The sequence below is a fragment of the Bicyclus anynana genome, chromosome 9, assembly GCF_947172395.1.
Source record: "Bicyclus anynana chromosome 9, ilBicAnyn1.1, whole genome shotgun sequence".
NCBI lineage: Eukaryota > Metazoa > Arthropoda > Insecta > Lepidoptera > Nymphalidae > Bicyclus > Bicyclus anynana.
This window is the reverse complement of record NC_069091.1, coordinates 9,230,283-9,249,539: the sequence shown is the minus strand read 5'-3', so window position 1 is coordinate 9,249,539 and position 19,257 is coordinate 9,230,283. Positions and strand designations below refer to the sequence as shown.

General features: G+C 36.2%; 1 protein-coding gene across 2 annotated transcripts; it reads left to right on the top strand.

Moving 5' to 3' along the window:
• The first annotated feature begins 12,450 nt into the window (after positions 1-12,450).
• On the top strand, positions 12,451-18,499 carry LOC128198374 (trypsin, alkaline A-like). 2 transcript variants are annotated; one of them, XM_052883562.1, is made up of 4 exons: positions 12,451-12,824; positions 14,067-14,232; positions 15,423-15,681; positions 18,126-18,499. In XM_052883562.1, exons 1-4 carry the CDS (start codon positions 12,782-12,784, stop codon positions 18,453-18,455), a joined length of 798 nt encoding a protein of 265 aa, XP_052739522.1. In that variant the 5' UTR covers positions 12,451-12,781; the 3' UTR covers positions 18,456-18,499. The 2 variants fall into 2 exon arrangements, with proteins under 2 accessions (XP_052739522.1, XP_052739523.1); XM_052883563.1 differs by having other exon boundaries at positions 12,452-12,824; positions 14,070-14,232.
• The last annotated feature ends 758 nt before the right edge of the window (positions 18,500-19,257 follow it).

The following is a 19,257-nucleotide window of genomic DNA, read 5'->3' as shown; positions in this document are numbered from 1 at the left end:
TTATTTATTTATTAGTATTACTAAAAACACCAAAAACAACAACTAAACATATAAGTTTTATTTTATAATCCACTTTGAAGTAGAGTAACCCACATTTCTTAAGAAAAAAGAAGTCTCTTTTTTTCAAAATCGGTACATTTATGCCCCATGTAACCCAATTCAATTTCATAGCTAATGATCCCAACTAACACCCCTTAACGGGATCGCTATACGTTTTCAATGACCTGATGTATATTTAAATATACCTACTCTAAAAATTACAATTTTTCATACCTAATTTGATTTTATCTGTTTATCGGCGTATCTTTCTTACATACTCTAAGTAGTCATAGTTATACTTCTACTCATGCTAAATTACAACTTTCAATAAAATAAAATGGGCTTTAGTTGACTACGACACCCTAATTTTTTTAAAATAACTACTTGTCTTTTTATTATACTTCCCATGTTGATTTTGATATTACAACAGTTAATTATATTTGTATTCAATGTTATTCAATTATATTACTATTATAATACTATTCAATGTAAATTCTTTTGTTATTCAAGTGACCTGAACTTTTAATAAGTAACGATTTTTACATAATTGACCCTTTTCGAAACGAAAATAGCAATTGTGACGAAGTGTTTGAAAATAATGTACTAATGTCTTACATCTTTGGAATTCTTGTTAAATGAACATGTTTTTTTTTTCAATGTGACCCTTATAAGTACAAACAAAACATCGTTTAAAATAAAAAAATAATTAATCCCGTATTTTTGGAAATACCTTACTTTGCAGTAGAAAAAATTTAACTATCATTACTTGAAACAACAATTCATTACCAAGTATAAAATCAACGCTTAAGTAATTTCTCAGCACGTGGTACGACTAAACTGTACTGAAAGGTAGGGATTTTTGTATTTTATACAATGAATATAACAATATATAACTTAAAATCATATTATTTCGGCTAACATATATTGCATTATTTTAGTAGGCCTTGATGTCAGCTATCACCTTGTGAAGTCGTAATATTTACGAGACATACTGTATAACATCACACCTCAACCAAGAGGGTTGGAGCACCAATGAAAAGTGTGGCAAAAACTTCTCAGTTTTGCCACACTTCCGTTGCGTGCGCTGCGTAATCGTTTAAAGTTACGCAAAGTTTATGTACGTCGAAATTGTTACTCAGTACTCTAAAGTTTTACAAAAAAGTTTTCAAGAGGAACCTACTAATCATTTGTCTCACTGACAAAATGGTAAAACTTACCTTAGTAACGCAGGTTTAATTTTACGTGAAGTGAGCTTAACACGAGAATAATAATTTGATTTTTTGTGATAATGTGTAGCCTTACAAAATCTCCGATTATGACACCGTTACATGACCTAATTGAAAGATATATTTCTCAGAATTCTCAACGTGAAGGATGACTAACTTGTTTTCTCTTTTAATACAACGGCACGTCTCCTGAGGAATATCGAGCACGCTTAGGAACTGACACGCTAACCGGCGGTATCTTGGTCCATACTTCTCAAATCGTCAAACACAGTGTTTTTGACATGATAACATGTACACAACGTTTTAATCATGAATCTCGCATAGACCGAACCACTCTCTGGTAAAATCAGACCTGCCCAGATCGCAGAGGCAAATTGCACTCCCCGAGTCTTCCCTACCCCTACCCTACTCCCACCCTACACCTACCCTACCCTTACCCTAGAATATCCTACCCTACCCTACTCAAACCATACCCTACCCCTAATCCTACCCCTAACCCTACACTTACCCTACCCCTACCGTACCCTTACCCTACCCCTACCCTACCCGTGACTTACCCTACCCCTAACCGTACCCTACCCATGCCCTAACGTCACTATTGTTTTGCCTTCACGAAACCTCTTCATTAACACTTGTACTTTATGGTATGGTATTAAAGTTCCAATTGACTTTTAAGTATCTACCTATTATTACGAATCGTTTGTATGGGAGTACTTATAGAAAAGTGTTGTTTTTAGACTTCTTTTTCAATTTTTCTCTTTTAATTAGGAATATTCTAAAGAAAATAATTAGCGAAATAGGTCTGTTCTCGATATTTGCGCTTATCAACACATTCATTGTAAATTCTTGTCATCACTGACCTACGACAACTCACGATCTCCTCGAAGCCTAACTTCATTGCATAGGAACGCCTGACCAAGAAAAATAGCAGTTACGCGCATCAGTGAATTTATCAACAAAATATTGTCAGGATTTCTAAAAGGGATATTCTATATTGGAATCTTACTCCAACAATGATTTGTGTTACCTGTAACTTAGCTATTTCAGTTATTCAACGAGTACGAGTCAAATGTTCTTGTAGTGAATGCTCACTTTTATACCATTCAGATTGCGTAAACTATGACGAACTATCTACGCACCGATCGAAGTGGATTTGTCCTGCGTGTGTTGCGAAGCACCCTAAGGAAGATAATAGCAATACTTCCATTGCACCAAAAGTCAAAAGTAAACTACGCGACGAAGCCCCTCCCTCACCAACATCCTGTGAGACATCGCTTTCATGAAAGAAATTCGAAGCTTTCGTTCAGAAATGAATGAAAAACTGGAACGACAGCAAATGACTCTTACCGATTCTAATACATCTCTAAGAAAATTGCAAGATGAAGCAAGGAGAGTTGTTAAAAAAATTTTAGAAGCGAGACGATTTTAATAAAATCATTAAATCTTTGACATTCTTAGTAGTCGGTGAATAAAGTTTTAACTGACAGAACTTCAAAACTTGAGGCTGAAAACTAAGAGTTGGAAGTCTAACGGCCGTTTTTAATAACTATTATTATAGGACTCAAAAGTGATTACAAATATAAGAAAACTAATGTCGAACAAAGGTTATGATTCACAACACTTGTCAGGACAACTTAATTAACAAATCAAACTGTAACCAAAATAAGACCCTAGAATGGCAGAGAATGACCTTGAGTGGAGTCACGTACTTGTGAACGATGTGTGTAGGGTTAAAGGATCCTTTGACAGTCGACTAACACTCCCCTTTTCCACTCAAGTCACTCTCCCCGCCTATCCCAAATAACCTATAAAGAATTACACAACAAGAGATGTGGACGGCTCGAACGCCACGAGCACACTGAAGCCAACACGAAATCGAGTGACGCCATATCCGTCACAGACTACTATTTCCAACACTAAACGGCGATAACATTCGGCCATCCTGGTGGCGCATCCGTCCCTGGATCGCGTTGGTGTCTGGTGCAGTTGCGTTTACACTGACAACTTGAGCGTGTACAAAGCACTATTGAAGGTCGTGTATGACTCATTTTTAATCGAATGAGTGTGTATGGGCCTTGTGTATTTAGGGTTATGTATAGTTCAAGTCACCATTGTATGTAAGGTCGTGTATGACTCATTTTTGTCGAAAAATGGCAGTAGGGTTTTAAATTTGTGAATTTTGGTTACCTGATTAACCAAAATTCACAAATTTCAAACAGTTTAAGTTGCAATTATTAACACAAATCTATACGGCAACATTTCGTGTCTTGTCAAACGCAAAATTTCATTGAGAACATCGTGAAATACAATTTCAGTCTATACCGTCAATATTTAATACTAGCAAGTGCACGAGCCAACCGAATGATTCCGATAATACTCGAGTGACGTCATATCCTTCTCAGCCTTTTTTTTCTTACAGTCTATTGTTAAATTTATTTATTTTCAGTAAGGAGCAGGTTTTCAATTCGACACGTATGTTTTTTTTGTTTGTCTAATGTTTGTTGCGTCACTCACATGTGACTCATTTCTTCATGAGCGAATGTATTATTGAACGTATAGCAAAAGACCGACACTTTAATATACTTCGTATTCGATAAAACTAATTCGTTAAATAATGAAATGTGAAATATTTAAAAAAGGATGGACGTGGGCTAGTTGTAAATTGTATTGTATGGGAACAGTTGAGTTGTTAATCCCGTACTAAGTATTATCAATGGCCTATAAAAGAATGATAAATTACATAAACTTGAATGAATTATATTATGAATTATTATAATAAATGATAAGCATTTTTAAGCATTTTGCTAATAAAACGCTTATGATAAGACAGGTATTTACTTACTGATAAAATTGTGCAGAATCTACAAAATAAATAAATCCTGAGTTACCTACAAATGTAGCGATCGTAAACAGAGGTGTAGCTACCGCTGTATCAGCCGTAACAAAGATACGGGGCTCCGGACTACAAAGGCCCCTTACGTGTAAAAGCAAAAATTTGTAAAATGCAATCCACAATTTCACTGAATCTGGTGCTTCCCAGAAAAAACAACTGCCTATAGTTTCACTTCAGAAACGACAAAAGTCAAAAAGCAATCGTTTTTGTCACTGTCATATTTATTTTAAGCGAGCATTTTCTTCTTAAGAGTGTGCAATATGTAATTTGGTGGTTACAAATGGTTATGGATCTCAGATTCTGCAAAAGTTAGGAGCCTGATATTTGGGTAAATGATATTTCAAAGTTTTAGCTTCGTTGTGACTATACATAAATAAATTAAGGAAAATAAAAAAACCCAATATCTAAGGTCCCGACGTTTTCTAATTGTTTTCTACACTTCTGGACTGAGCTTGTTTTTTGTCTTTTCAGTTTTTTTATACTTTATGCAGTCGGGTTTTTTTATTTGTTTAATTAATTTATTTATTTCACACTTTTTAGTTACGATAAATGGTTAATTGCGGATTTATTTATTATGTTTATTACAAAGTACGATAATTTATACGTCCAACCAAGGTTAAGCAAATATTCTAAAAATTCTACGGAACGCTCGGCGGGCGTATCCGACTCGCACTTAGCCGATTTTTATAATCGGCTAAGTGCGAGTGCAATATATTTAATTTAGTATATTGTATAACTTCACTTCACAAACCTGCGCAACCTCGCACCCATAGTCATCCGCCTCGCGTATTTTGTATAGACAACTAATAAATAACGTTTTTCTAATTGTAGTTTTTTTTAAACATGTTAATACCATTTAAGAATCCTTACAAAAAGTTCTTGAATTTGATACCCATATTGTAATAAAAGAAAAACATTTGTTTTTTCACCTCGAGTCTACAGCGTCTCACAGTCGTCTTGGTATTTTTTTAATTTCAACTATCTAAGAACACTTTGGTTATTGAGACAAATCTAACGATATCTTAATTACTTAAATCCGTTCAGTAGTTTGGAAGATATGAGGTAATAAAGAATATTACATACATACATACATACAAGATACGCGCGAAAAACATAACCCTACTTGCAGTCGGGTAAAAATACACAATTTGTAAAACTTTTCTCGATAGTTTATTTTTTTGAAAAATACATGTTTTGCTCACATTTTGTTTTCAATCTCAGAAAAAGCAAACTTATTTTCTTAAATTTTTGATTTGTATAGAAAATTAGTTATATATCTTAAACATGGCCATTTTGTTTTTTTGTTATGTTGTTTAGTTTACTTGCAATAAGTTAAAAATGGTTTTGGCGCTTACGTCATATTTGCGTCGCGCGTCAATCGCTCCGTGCTTTTCACTCACGTGAAAGTCGTATCGTACCGACGTGCTGCGCGCTCTTAAAGAATGGTAAAAAATTCCTTTCTAATAAATTTTTACACTTCATTTGGGCTCCCAACTCATTCTACGCCACTGATCGTAAATCATCATCATCGTCATCGTCATCATCATCATCATCATCATCATCATCATCGTCGTCGTCGTCGTCGTCGTCCTCGTCGTCGTAGTCGTCGTCAATAAGTAGTCAATGATCAATATTCATTTATTTAAATTAGGCTTAGTATACTAGAACTTTCGTCAGGTATTAATATTATAGGATAATGGTGATAATAATAATTAGTCGAATACTTAAAATTAAAGTTACGAGGGTTCCTTAAGCGCCTTGGTCCGAGAAGAGCCCACAACAAACTCAGCCAGGATTTTTTATTAGTTTATCGCCATTTAACAATAGGTATATAAGTAGCCAGTTATGTAATACATTTCATTTCCAAGCTACTTTATCGTTTATATAGTCACTAGCAGACGCACATTAATTTCAATTTTACACAATGGTTAAGGCAGCGCATGCGAATAAGTCTGCTTAAGAGGATTTTCGGTCCGACCTGTATGACAAAAACTGTGGTAACTCGGCTAATATATATGATACCAATATAAAATATATAGCCTATAGCACTCCCCGATAATGTAGCATTCTACTGGTGAAAGAATTTTTGAAATCGGACCAGTAGTTCCGAAGATTACCTCATTTAAAGAATGTTACAAACTTACAAACTTTACCTCTTTTTAATGTGACTTTTCTACAAGCTTGCGTTTAATAAAAACTTTGGACTTATTGAGAGACATGCTCGTGGTTTCATGTGGCAGTTTATTATAAAACGTATGCAATTGCCCTTAAAAGAGTTACTAATCTTTTGTAACATTTTGGTCAGAAATAAAAATAAAATTGTTGCAGGTGTGCAAAAATTTTATTTTTATTTCTTTTCTGACATGAATATTATTACAATCACACCTTCTTTTATCCGTTGATTTTCGTTCGTTTCTCTCGCTTTCTAATTGGGCATAGTTCCTTGGCGGCTTTTAATTCATTTAAAGATAGTTAAAAGCTTTGTTCTTGCCGGACAAGGTTCTGCGGATCGACATTCTGTATGCTAATTCAAAGAGCTATTCACAAAGAATGCAAGATATTTATATTATAACTAGATGACACCCGCGACTTTGTCCGCTTGAAAATCAATATGCACTTTCAATCCCTTCGCCCCTTTTATTTATTTTTGCACGGTTTCAAGATATTATATCCAACGATACCAATTTATGACGTGTGACGTTTGCTTTTTTTATGGTAATTGGTTAATGGTTTTTTTTCAGATGATGATGATCTTTACTCTGTGATAAGGGTGAAATTGTCGAAATTCTTCGTTTATATTTAACCAACAGATATAAGTTTACCATTTTTATAGACCATTTTTCAAAAACATAACTTGAAAATTGCCTTTTTTTCACACAAATTTTAACCTTTTCCAACACAAATTGTCAATTTTTTTTATCCCCATTGCATTTTTACGTTCTCACGATTGTCAATGATCTATTACCGTCATGAGCATTTCATATTTTAACGTTAGTCAACACGTCCATGACCTATTACCGTGAGCATAACTTGAAAAATTACATAGATTTTCATTAAAAACATCAACCCCTATTTAATCCCATAAGGTTTAAATTTTTGGAGTTCTTGTTTTATATTTGACCAATCGCTTATACACGTAGACCAGTTTTCAAGCACATAACTTTAAATGCCCCCCCTAACCTTATAGGGGTTGAATTTTTTATCCCCATTGCATTTCACATTCTATCGATAGTCAATGTATTTATTACTTATTATTATAATTACCTATTATAATATATTATTATTACCGTGAACGTAATTTAAGAAATGACGGACTTTCATAAAAAAATATTCAACCCTTATTTAACTGTCTAGTCTGTCACTTTAATGGAGGACTTTCCATGCAAACTAAACTGCAACCGCTATTACACCCCCTTCTGATTTTATTTTCGTTATAAAAAGTATCCTACCCGAACGGTAAAAAATATTTTTGGCTTCAGTATCGATTGTTTAATTACTTAATACCCTTCAATGAAAATTTTACAGTTTTATTTTTTGTATCCTCGTAGATATAATATATAGATTATAAATTATCAATAATAAACTAAGCTTTGTTTTCGGTGTTGTTGTGCAGATTAAGCATTTTCCTTAGATAAAAAGTTTTATTGGTAAATTAATACAACGAGCAATAACAACATAACAAGCTAGGATATTAGGATTTTCGGTGGAGATTAGGATTCGTTAAGATTATAGTATTATTGATAAAAACTGACACAAGGTATAAAAGCTAAGAAGATCTTACCTATCTTATCTTATTATTCTTATTATCTTACACTAGCCGACGCCCGCGACTTCGTCCGCGTGAAACTCGATGTAAACTTTCAACTACCCCTTTCTACCCCTACCCTACCCCTAGCCTACCCCTAGCCTACCCCTACCCCTACCTACTCCTACCTACTCCTACCCTACTTTTCTGGTTGATTTTTTATACCTTGTGTCCGAAAAACCCAAATATCTTACGGAACCTTATTTTTATTCAAAATAAAATTTAGCCTATGTTACTTGTGGATAATGTAGCTTTCGAATAATGAATGAATTTTAAAATCGGCCCAGTAGTTTTTGAGCCTATTCATTACAATCAAACAAACAAACATACAAACAAAGTTTTCCTCTTTATAATATTAGTATAGATAAAATTACTAGTGTAGCTGCTGCTGTTACAGTTGTTAGAAAATGCTTACTCGCTTTTAGCGCTTATTAGTGCGTGCGGCGTGCATAAGTACCATAATTATATAATGATTTATTTATTTTGCTAACATCCGCAAAAAGTCGACGAACCCATGCGACAACGTCATCCAGGTCCGACAAAATACTCTCTACGTAAGTTTCACCCCGAAACCGGAGACGTTGCACGTTGTAGAGTGACGTTGTCACATGGGTTCGTCGACTTTTCGCGGATGTTAGCAAAATAAATAAATCATTATACATATAATCATGATGAACTTCCGCAAAGTAACGCCTGCTTCTATCCAATATTTAAGTACCATAAGTTATTATAAAACAATAAATAGGGATACAATTTTTTTTTAATCTATCTATCTTTTCTATTCTATTCTATACTATAACTCAAGAGTAGAAATCGAGTGTCTGTACTTTGATCAGTTAGGGCGATAAGAAATGAGCTATTTTGATTTTCTTGTCTGTCTGTCTGTCCTTAGTCTGTATGTTCGCGCTATTCTCTGGTTCCACTTAACGAATTATGATGCGGTTTAATTATGATAAATAGATTAAGCAAAGTCCAAGGCAACTTATAGGCTTTGTTTCATTAAGATCGGACAAATAGAAAAAAGTTATCTTGAAAAACCGGATTGCTCAAATTGATTCGCAGGCGTTGTTTAAAGGAACGAGTAGATCATTCATTTTGGACCTAAAAGTAGATCTTTCATTTTGGACCTTTATGAAAGTGCCGGCCAACAAACAAAAAGAGCACGACTTTGTCGCAATAGCTAATCTATACTTATCTATCGTTATGAACCAATATTCGACTCACTGCTGAGCTCGAGTCTCCTCTGAGAATAGGGTTAGTTTGGCATTGCTCCACCACGCTGGCCCAATGCGGATTGGCAGACTTCACACATGCAGAGAATTAAGAAAATTCTCTGGGATGCAGGTTTCCTCACGATGTTTTCCTTCACCGTTTGAGACACGTGATATTTAATTTCTTAAAATACACACAACTGAAAAGTTGGAGGTGTATGCCCCGGACCGGATTCGAACCCATACCCTCCGGAATCGGAGGCATAGGTCACATCCACTGGGCTATCACGGCTCTCTCTACTTATCTATACTCTATACTTATAATAAAGCTGTAACAGGTCAAATTACAGAATTTTTGATTAATCAATGGATGATATTGTGAATTTTTTTACTATTGGGCATTATACAATCGATACTGAAGCCAAAAATATTTTTTTTTTGATTACTTGTCTGTCTGTCTGTCTGCCTGTCCCTATTTTTTTTCTCACGCTGAAACTACTAAATGAATTCAAATGAAACTTAGCACGGTATGAGAACATAATACGGAACAGGTTAAAGGTAACTTTTATAACAAAAATAAAATCAGAAGGCGGTGAAATAGGGATTGAAAGTTTGTATGAAAAGTCCTCCATTTTTATTAGAGTTACAGTTATAAAAATTTGACATTTAAAATGCAAAATGTAATGTAATTCCAGAATTTTAAAAATTCAACCCCTGAAGGGCTAAAAAGGGTTGAAGTTTGTGAAAAAAAAATCAGTCATTTATCAACTAATATTTGTAAAATTGGTCTTCATAGGACCTCCGATCGTGGTTATCGCTGGGCATTTTACTCAAGCACAAAAAACTTGGGCCGGGGGCTTATGATGGGGCTTCCGACCGTTACTACGGCTGAGCGAAAAAACGGCCGGGGGTTTGTAATAGGGCTTCCGAATGTGACTATGGCTGGGCATTTTACCCAAGCGCAAAAAACCCGCGGCTTTCGACCGCGCACTTTATGATACACCGGCCTTCGGCCGGGGGTTTGTAATAGGGCCTTTAACCGTGGCTACGGCTCTGCATTTTACCCAAGCGAAAAAAAGCGGGGGGTTGTGATTTTGTATTTTTCATATATAAAAAAATCAAAAATGTAAATAAAAGGGGCGAAGGGTTCGAAAATGTACATCGATTTTTACGCGGACGAAGTCGCGGGCGTCCGCTAGTCTTAAATAAAGAATTACGTCGAAATAAAGAATCTTGAACAAACGTAACGATAATATCTCGTAGATTAACTAACAATACCACCAATACTAATATTATGTTGATAAGGTGAATTAGTAAGGTAGGTAGGGGCAAGATGGGAATACAAAATATTTATAGCAAAAAACTCATAAATGGATTTAAAAAAATAAGAAAACCAATAAAGGACTTTCCATACACACTTTCTACCCCTACTTCACCCGTTTCTGATTTTCGTATTATTCTTCGTATTATAGTCTCAAAAAAAAACTTGGCACAGTTTTATTTGAATTCATTTGGTGGTTTGTGGTTTCAGCGTGATGCCCGTTCAAATCACAACATTCAATAGCGGTCCCGGTCAAGGTTCTCTTTTACTTATGTGCACTTCTTCCCTACCCTAACTTACCCTACCCTACCCCTACCCTACCCATACCCTACCTCTACCCTACCCCTACCCTACTCCTACCCTACCCAACCCTTACCCAACCCCTACCCTACCCTACCCCTACCCTACACCTACCCTACCCCTAACTTACCCTACCCTACCAATATCTCTACTATACCCCTACCATAACCCTACCCTACCTCTACCCCTACCCTACCTACCTTCCCTACCCTATACCTTCCCTACCTTACCCCTACCCTTAGCAAAATCAGTCCAGCCCTATGAGCGTGGTGCGATGACCAATGGGAAATAGAGACTTCTATGGTAATATTATAAAGAGGGAAAGTTTGTGTGGTTGTAGGACGTAATCTCTGGATCTACTGGACCGATTTGGAAAATTTGAAAAAGGACCACTCTGTATAGTAGGGGCGAGATATTAAACTTTCCAGTATGCCGCTCCAAATGTGCACCTGACATGTCTGCTGCAGTAAATAATTGTTGTTGGAAATATAATAAATCTGTATAGAGGTGAATATAATAAATCTGTATAGGGCAGGGGTAGGGCAGGGGTAGGGCAGTGGTAGGGCAGGGTTAGGGCAGGGGTAGGGTAGTTGTTAACGCGGGCCCTAACAAGTAAAGTAAGTTTTTGGGGATCCTTCCCTACATGCAAAGGGAGGATGAATTTATTATTGTCGTTTTTATGGTGTAGGATCATTGACCTCACTGAAATTGACACATTGAAAATTTCACTTAAAAACTGGCCAATATTTCTTTGACAATTTTAGAATTATTGGTAAAGAAAATTGTGCATCCAATTTTTAATAGGAGATCGATAGAAGAAACCTGTGGAATATCGATATCGTTATTCTTGTGCATTACATAATGACTAAAGTGCTAACTTAATCTACACTGCACGTGGCTCGACATACACTTGGTCGGTTTGTGTTTTGGTATCGTGTAAATTACTATACGCCCTTGAACAAAACACCGACATTTTGAAATCACAGAGAGACACTTCTATTTCGTTTACCTATTTGTATTGATGAATTGATAACAATGAGCCATGATAACCCAGTCCCTCTGCCTCCGATTCCGGAAGGTGTGGATTCGAATCCAGTCCGGGGCATGCACCTCCAACTTTTCAGTTGAGTGCATTTTAAGAAATTAAATATCATTTGTCTCAAACGGTGAAAGGAAAACATCGTGAAGAAACCTGCATACCAGAGAATTTTCTTAATTCTCTGCGTGTGTAAAGTCTGCAAATCCGCATTGGGCCAGCTGGTGAACTATTGGCTTAACCTCTCTCATTCTGAGAGAAGACTTGAGCTTAGCAGTTAGCTGAATATAAGTTGATAATGATGATGGTTGATAATAATAAAGTGGTCTTTGTTGTAAAAATTAATATAATAGTACTCAATGGCGCTGCAACTTTTGGGTTGCAAATGTTGCAGTGCCATTGAGTACTATTTCAACAACAACGTTACTTCTATCCTACCCCTAGTCCCCTACGAAACTGCTACCCTACCTGTACCTACCCCTATTATACCACTACCGTACCTCTACGATACTTCTACCCTACCCCTACAATATTTCTATCCTACTTCTGCTCTACCACCAGCCACCTAGCCCCTACCCACCATTCTTCTATTCCCTTACAGTTCTAAAGCTATAAGTCGGATGCGGTATTTTAGCACATGACCGCTTCCCGCGTGAGGGGGATAAGTAGAGTGAGCATCACAGTTCCGGTTATAAATTCTTAAAACACCATTCTATTTTCCTATGATTTAAACCTTGATACAACCTTACTATATACTATAATTACCTACCTAATATAAAAAGTTTTATTGGTAAATTATTCGATAATCATAAATTTACTTTCGGTGTACTGTGGAGATTACGCGACTTTTTAAGATTAAAGTATTATTGATAAAAACTGACAGAAGCTATAAAAGCAAAGGATATCCTATGTAAGACTACTCTGGTCACTGTCGTTACACTGGTTGGAAGATGCGCCTACTCGTATTTTTAGTGCTTGTTGGTGCGGCCTGCGGTAAGTGTACCTTCTTCTTTTTCCTTTGGTGCTACAACCTTTTGTGGGTCATCTACCACTTTTATATTTCATTCTTTTTTTTGTGCTTTCAGCTAATTTCCCCCGTTTTTTGCTTTTTTAGGTCTTCCTTTTAATCTTTTTACCCGTGGTCTCCATTTTGCCATCACTTCAGACCCTCTAGTATTTGGCATTCTCTCTACATGCCCTAGCTACTGAGCTTTGGGCTTTACTATTTTTCACTATTGTTTCTCCTTTCACTAGATTTTCCAATTCGTAGTTCATTCTGTCGTTCCATCTGTAATTATTAGAAGCCCAAATATTTTGCACTTTCCTCTCGAACATTGCTAATCTATTTTCTTCTGTGACGGTGAGAGCCCACGTTCCGCATGCATAGGTTACTATCGGACTAATAAGAGTTTTTATAGAAGAGGATTTGTCTTATGGCCTCTCTATTTTCCTCAAAACTCCTCAGTTTTGAGGAAAATATTTTAATAAGGGCGTAGAAACACTTATTTTAAGCGATTTACTTCCTCTTCAGTATTAAAGTTAAGTAAAGTTTGGTTGCTCTACTTTTTTATCTAGATAGGATTATTTAGTGAAGTCAAAATGAGAAAGACCTTCAATTGTGATCAATAAAAGCTACAGACTTAATGAAATACAATAATTATATTATTTTTCGCTATTTAGTTAAGTAGGTATGTTTTTGTGTTATTGAAATCGGCTGTATTTTATTTTCAAGTAATGTTCGCTATAGGTAACTGATACATTGACTAGGTACCGTTAAAATGTAAAATTTAATCTATATATCTATACAATAAAACTGTAACAGGTCAATTTCTGTACATTGAAGGGATTTTTTTGTTGGAGGGCATTATACGAGGTATTATTTTAATTATTATATATTATCGTTACAATATTTAGGAATAGTTATTTCAGCTAATGAAACTTTAGTTTTTTCTTCTTTCCAAAAAACTTACTTACTTTTTTATGCTTAACAATTTTTTTGTGCGTAACTTTAACGGCCACATTGAATAAAATATATTATTGACGACTATTGACCGAATTAGCTGCGATTATCACCTGGATTAACACATAGGCTACTTTTTATCACCTAAAATTAAATTACCTACTTACTACATGGCTGTTTTTCGCGGTTAACACCGCCGGGCACAGCTAGTTATAATATATTTTAATATGATAAAATTTGTTGTAAAAAATAATGAATATTCATTATTATTCTAGCAGCAAAGCCCCAAGAAAATGGCCGCATCATAGGTGGAACCCTCGCAAGCATCTACACTTACCCCTTCATGGCCAATCCGAATTGGCAGTGGGGTGGGAATTTCCACCCTGGAGGCGGCGGCACTCTCATCACGCCCACAGCTGTGGTGTCTGTACCTTCTTTTATGTATGTATACTCGATTCATTTAAGGAAAAAAGAGTTGTTTATGTAAAATAAAAAAGAGTTGTTTCTATGTTAAATTAATGACGAAACGATATATTATTAATTATCAAACGGATGGTATTTTTTTTATTCTTTACTAGTAAGTCCTTGACTACAATCTCACCTGACGATAAGTGATGAAGCAATCTAAGATGGAAGTGGGCTAACTTGTTAGGAGGATGATGAAAATCCACGCCCCTACACGACATCGTCCCGGAACGCTAAATCACTTGGCGGTACGTCTTTGGTAGGGTGGTACTGGTAACTAGCCACAGCCGAAACCTCCCACCAGCCAAAGATAACCTCAACTAGCCCAGCTGGGGATCGAACGCAGAACCACCGTCTGGAAATGTTACCGCGCATCCACTGTGCCACGGAAGCCGACAAAACGCATATACAAAAAATAAAATAATAAAAAAAAAATAAAAAAAACCCGACTGCATAAAATATAAAATCTGAAAAGAAAAAAAATCTGACTCGCACGTGTCTGATTTTTATAATCAATATATTATATTTAATTCAGTCTATTTTAGGTGTTTTATAACTTTACTTCACAAAACTTCCCACACCTATAGTCATCCGCCTTGCATATTTTCTACTAGCTGACGCCGCGCGGTTCACCTGCGTGGTTCCCGTTCCCGTGAGAATATGAGGATTATATATAGCCTATAGCCTGCCTCGATAAGTGGGCTATTTAACACTGAAAGAATTTTTAAAATCGGATCAGTAGTTTCTGAGATTAGCGCGTTCAATCAAACAAACAAACAAACTCTTCAGCTTCATAATATTAGTATAGTTTGACAATTAATAAATAACTTTTTTCTAACTGAAGTTTTTTAACATGGACATGATATACTACTTTACTCACATTGCAAAATTTAAAAAAAAAGTTTTTTTCTCTTCGAGTCTATAAGCGTCACACAGGCGTCGCGGTGGTTTTTCTTAATTTCACCTATCTAACACTTGGGTTATTAAGACGAATCTAACGATATCTTATTTATATAAATCCGTTCAGTGGTTTGGAAAATATGAGGTAATAAAGAATATTATATAGTTGCATACATACATACAACATACCCTTCTTGCAGTCGGGTAATAAATTATAGAATACTCTCTACGGGAAGAATGACTAATTTTTGCCTCCTTTTTTACAGAGGCGTGAACGCACGTGCTGAGGATCAAGGGATACGCTTAGGAACAGCCGAATTAGCCGGCGGTATCTTGATCCCTGTTTCTCAGATCATCATACACAGTGGTTTTGACATGAGAAGGCGCGAACATGATATTTTAATCATGAGGCTCAGAAACGCCGCACCACTCTCCAACAGAATCAGACCTGCTCGGATCGCAGGGGCAAATTATGCGCTCCCGGATAACCAGCGGGTCTACATTGCAGGATGGGGTATTTATGCAGTAAGTATGAATGCACAACGTTTTAGTATTAAACTAGATTTAGCAGATTCAGGAGTGTAGATTTAAAAATAAGAACACCAATGTGGAACAACAATTCCTAATTCAGGTGGAATAATTCACAATTTATTGCCATTCAGATTTGGAGCTAATATATAAAATAAAATAAATACGTATGGCACTCGGGGACTGCCGTGGCATACAATTCTTTTACAACATAAGCAATTATAATTATTTATTTATGCAGTATTTTTTTTTCTAAAGAATAAAAGATAAATAAATAATAAAAATTTTAATAAAAAAAATACAACCGACTTCAAAACCTAAAAACGTATCCACTAAACTAAAAAGCGAAAAATAACATCATAATATGTTCTACCTGCTGATCAGTATGAAGGCGGTGCTTAGCCGGTGTTGTCTTAATTTAAGCCATTTCTGACAGGACCACATCACATGGCTCACACATGGCTTGAATTAATACATCACCGGCTTAGCACCGCCTTCATACTGATCAGCAGGTAGAACATATTATGATGTTATTTTTCGCTTTTTAGTTTAGTGGATACGTTTTTAGGTTTTGAAGTCGGTTGTATTTTTTTTATTAAAATTTTTATTATTTTTCCATTTTTAGTGTAAAATTGAATCTCAAACGAATACATCAGACCCCTAATGACAGTTACAACCCATCTTGAAATTCTCAGCAACCCATCGTAAAATTCTCAGCAATACAAATTAATCAAGCCCAAGCACAAGGTAGCTACCGTAAACCGTTAAGGGGTTCCCTTAATTGACCTTGGTCTTCATCATCAGACCCCGAGTAACAGACACAACTCATCTAGGTAGAAAGTTCTCAGCAATACGAATTAATCAAGGCCAAACACAAGGTAGTTACTGTAAACTGTTAAGGAGTTCCCTTAATTGTCCTTGGTCTTCATCACCAAACCCCTAAATGACAGTCACAACCTATCTATGTGGAAAGTTCTTATTAATACAAATTAATCAAGCCCAAACACAAGGTAACTGTTGTAAATCGCCGAGGAGTTCCCTCGTCTGTTTTATGGCTCCATCATCAGATCGATTTTAAACCCTCATGAAATTGTAGTGCTTAAAAGTACTAAATGGAAAAGTATACGAACACACTAGACACCCATATAATTTTCGAAAGTTCCCCTCAATTTCTCCAGGATCCCATCATCAGATCTTGACATGATGGCAATGGGACCAAATGGGGACTATACCGTTTTAAACAAAAAAAGAATTTTTGAAATCGGTCCAGCCGTCTTTGAGTAATCGGTGTACATACATAAAAAAAAAAAAAAAAATACCGACCGAATTGAGAACCTCCTCCTTTTTGAAGTCGGTTAAAAAAATAAAAAATGTCTTTACGTAGAGCTGGAATCGAAGTCTGGTTTAATAAGATTTGCCCCATAATTTCACACTACTGTGTCTATATGAAAACGTCGAAATTTGTTAACTTAATGCACGACTTGGGTGATAGGTTTATAATTTCGATACGGAATTTCTTGATTCGGTCCTCGCGCTCAAGGCCCGCCATAAAAGTTTTGCAAAATGCTTGAAAATTAAATAATGAGAAAAAACGCATTTAATTTAATAAACTAAACACTCACGATATGACAAAATTTAAAAAATAGTATAAAATAGCTAAACTTACCTATATTTGTAAAATCCTACCTACTTACCTATATTTACATATACAACAAAAGCAAAAGCCGTGTAAAGCTAGAAAGACAAGGGCCTGAAATAAACATTTTGTAGAGGCGCTACACAGGATAACCCCTTAGCACCTAGAATTTTTATAGCTGTGCTCCAGAGTATAATGAAAACTCCGAACTAGTAAAGAAAATGAATTAATATAAATGGGAAACTCCCCAGTAAACTTCGCTTTGCAGACATCATGCTCTTCTCTGAAACAACATCTCAATTACAGGAAATGATTATCGAATTAAATGATGTAAGCAAAAATACTACCAAAACTAAGGTCATGACAAACCACAATACCATACCAATAAAGTTAAAACAAGACACGTAGTCGAGGTTAAAAGAAGAGTTACCATAACCTAAAATAAATTCTGGAGTAATAAAGAAACTCTTGAATCAAAACTTATTCACAAGAATAGTCCTGTACGTGATGATGGAAAGGTCCCAATAGAGCCGGACTCCGCCGCGCTCAAGCACTGGCACCGGAGTATACTTGTAATAAGGCAACCTCTGGTCCAGGAGACCATTATTATTATTAGTGTTCCGAAAAGTACGTGTGAATATTGCCCTGAAAAGTACCACCTTAGCTATTAAGGTCTTGTTTCGATTCTGAAAGCTCTAATAGGACCGCCAAGTTCTGGTCCTATTGTTTTCAAGTGGAGCGGCTTACCCTCCCAAAAGAAGTTATCACTTCACTTCAAAAAATATTATATTTATCTTTTTTACAGCCCGGAGTCGGAATCCCACGATCACACCAGTTAAGACATGTGGATGTCCGCGTTGTAAATCATGCGCTCTGCAAACAGCGCTATGCGGAACTCAGGGCACAACCCGGTTTCGATTATGTACTCCCCGTGTATCCTGGAAACTTGTGCACCGGTCTGCTCGACATCGGTGGCCAGGACTTTTGCACCTGGGACTATGGCGGCCCCGTCGTGCACCAAGGCGATATTCTCGTCGGAGCTATATCATGGAACTTTGTATGTGGCCATCCCTTCTTTCCAGGAGTTAGCACCGACATAAGAGCTTACGCTAATTGGATAGTCCAAAATAGTTAACTAAGACATATCTAGTAATAAATGAAATTACAGGATAAAAGAAATACTGATTTTAATATTCCCGCTGCCCCTATACCTATCTATTCACCAATAACAAATTATTAGTTAATCTAGGTACGAGTATTATAGTTGTGTTTGAAATATTTATTAAAAGACTAGCGGACGCTTCCGACTTCGTCCGGTTGAATAACGCAGTTTTTTTTGGAGAAATACCATACCACCGTGGGCGTAGCGAAGTACCTACCCCTACCGAACACTGCGGTCGGCTTAGGAGTATTAGTGTTCTGTGGCGGTCGGTCTCTGAACTCAAGAGCTTGCGAAGGAGCGGAGCGGGATGCTGGTCGAGAAGGGAGGCCTCTGGCGACACGCAATGTGAATGCAATGCGCATTATTTCTTATTTTTCAATCCCATTATTCAATCTCAGTGCTTTGTCCGCTTTCGACGTCCGTCATGGTTAAGATCCGGCATTAGAAATATATACCCTCATTTGTTATTATTAGTTATGTTATCGCCGCATTGCAACGACTTGCGGTACGGACGGCTTGTCGGACGGCATCTCTTGTTCTGTAATTCTTTATACACAATTTATTAAACCTCCACATTTTAAAATGGAGGATCTCAGAACCGCCAACAAGCTCGTCTCTCCTGGATGTTTTTTAGCCTCTGCCGATTTAAAAGACGCCTATTTTTTAATACTAATACAACCAGATTATAAAAAGTATTTACGATTTTATTTTAAACATAAGTGTTATGAATTTAACTATTTATCTTCTGGGTTAAATACAGCACCTTTAGTCTTTA

Coding starts and splice junctions, on each gene's coding strand:
- LOC128198374 (XM_052883562.1), top strand. CDS start 12,782: ATGCGCCTACTCGTATTTTTAGTGCTTGTTGGTGCGGCCTGCG. Junction 12,825..14,066: donor GCTTGTTGGTGCGGCCTGCG/GTAAGTGTACCT, acceptor TTATTATTCTAG/CAGCAAAGCCCCAAGAAAAT. Junction 15,682..18,125: donor CAGGATGGGGTATTTATGCA/GTAAGTATGAAT, acceptor TCTTTTTTACAG/CCCGGAGTCGGAATCCCACG.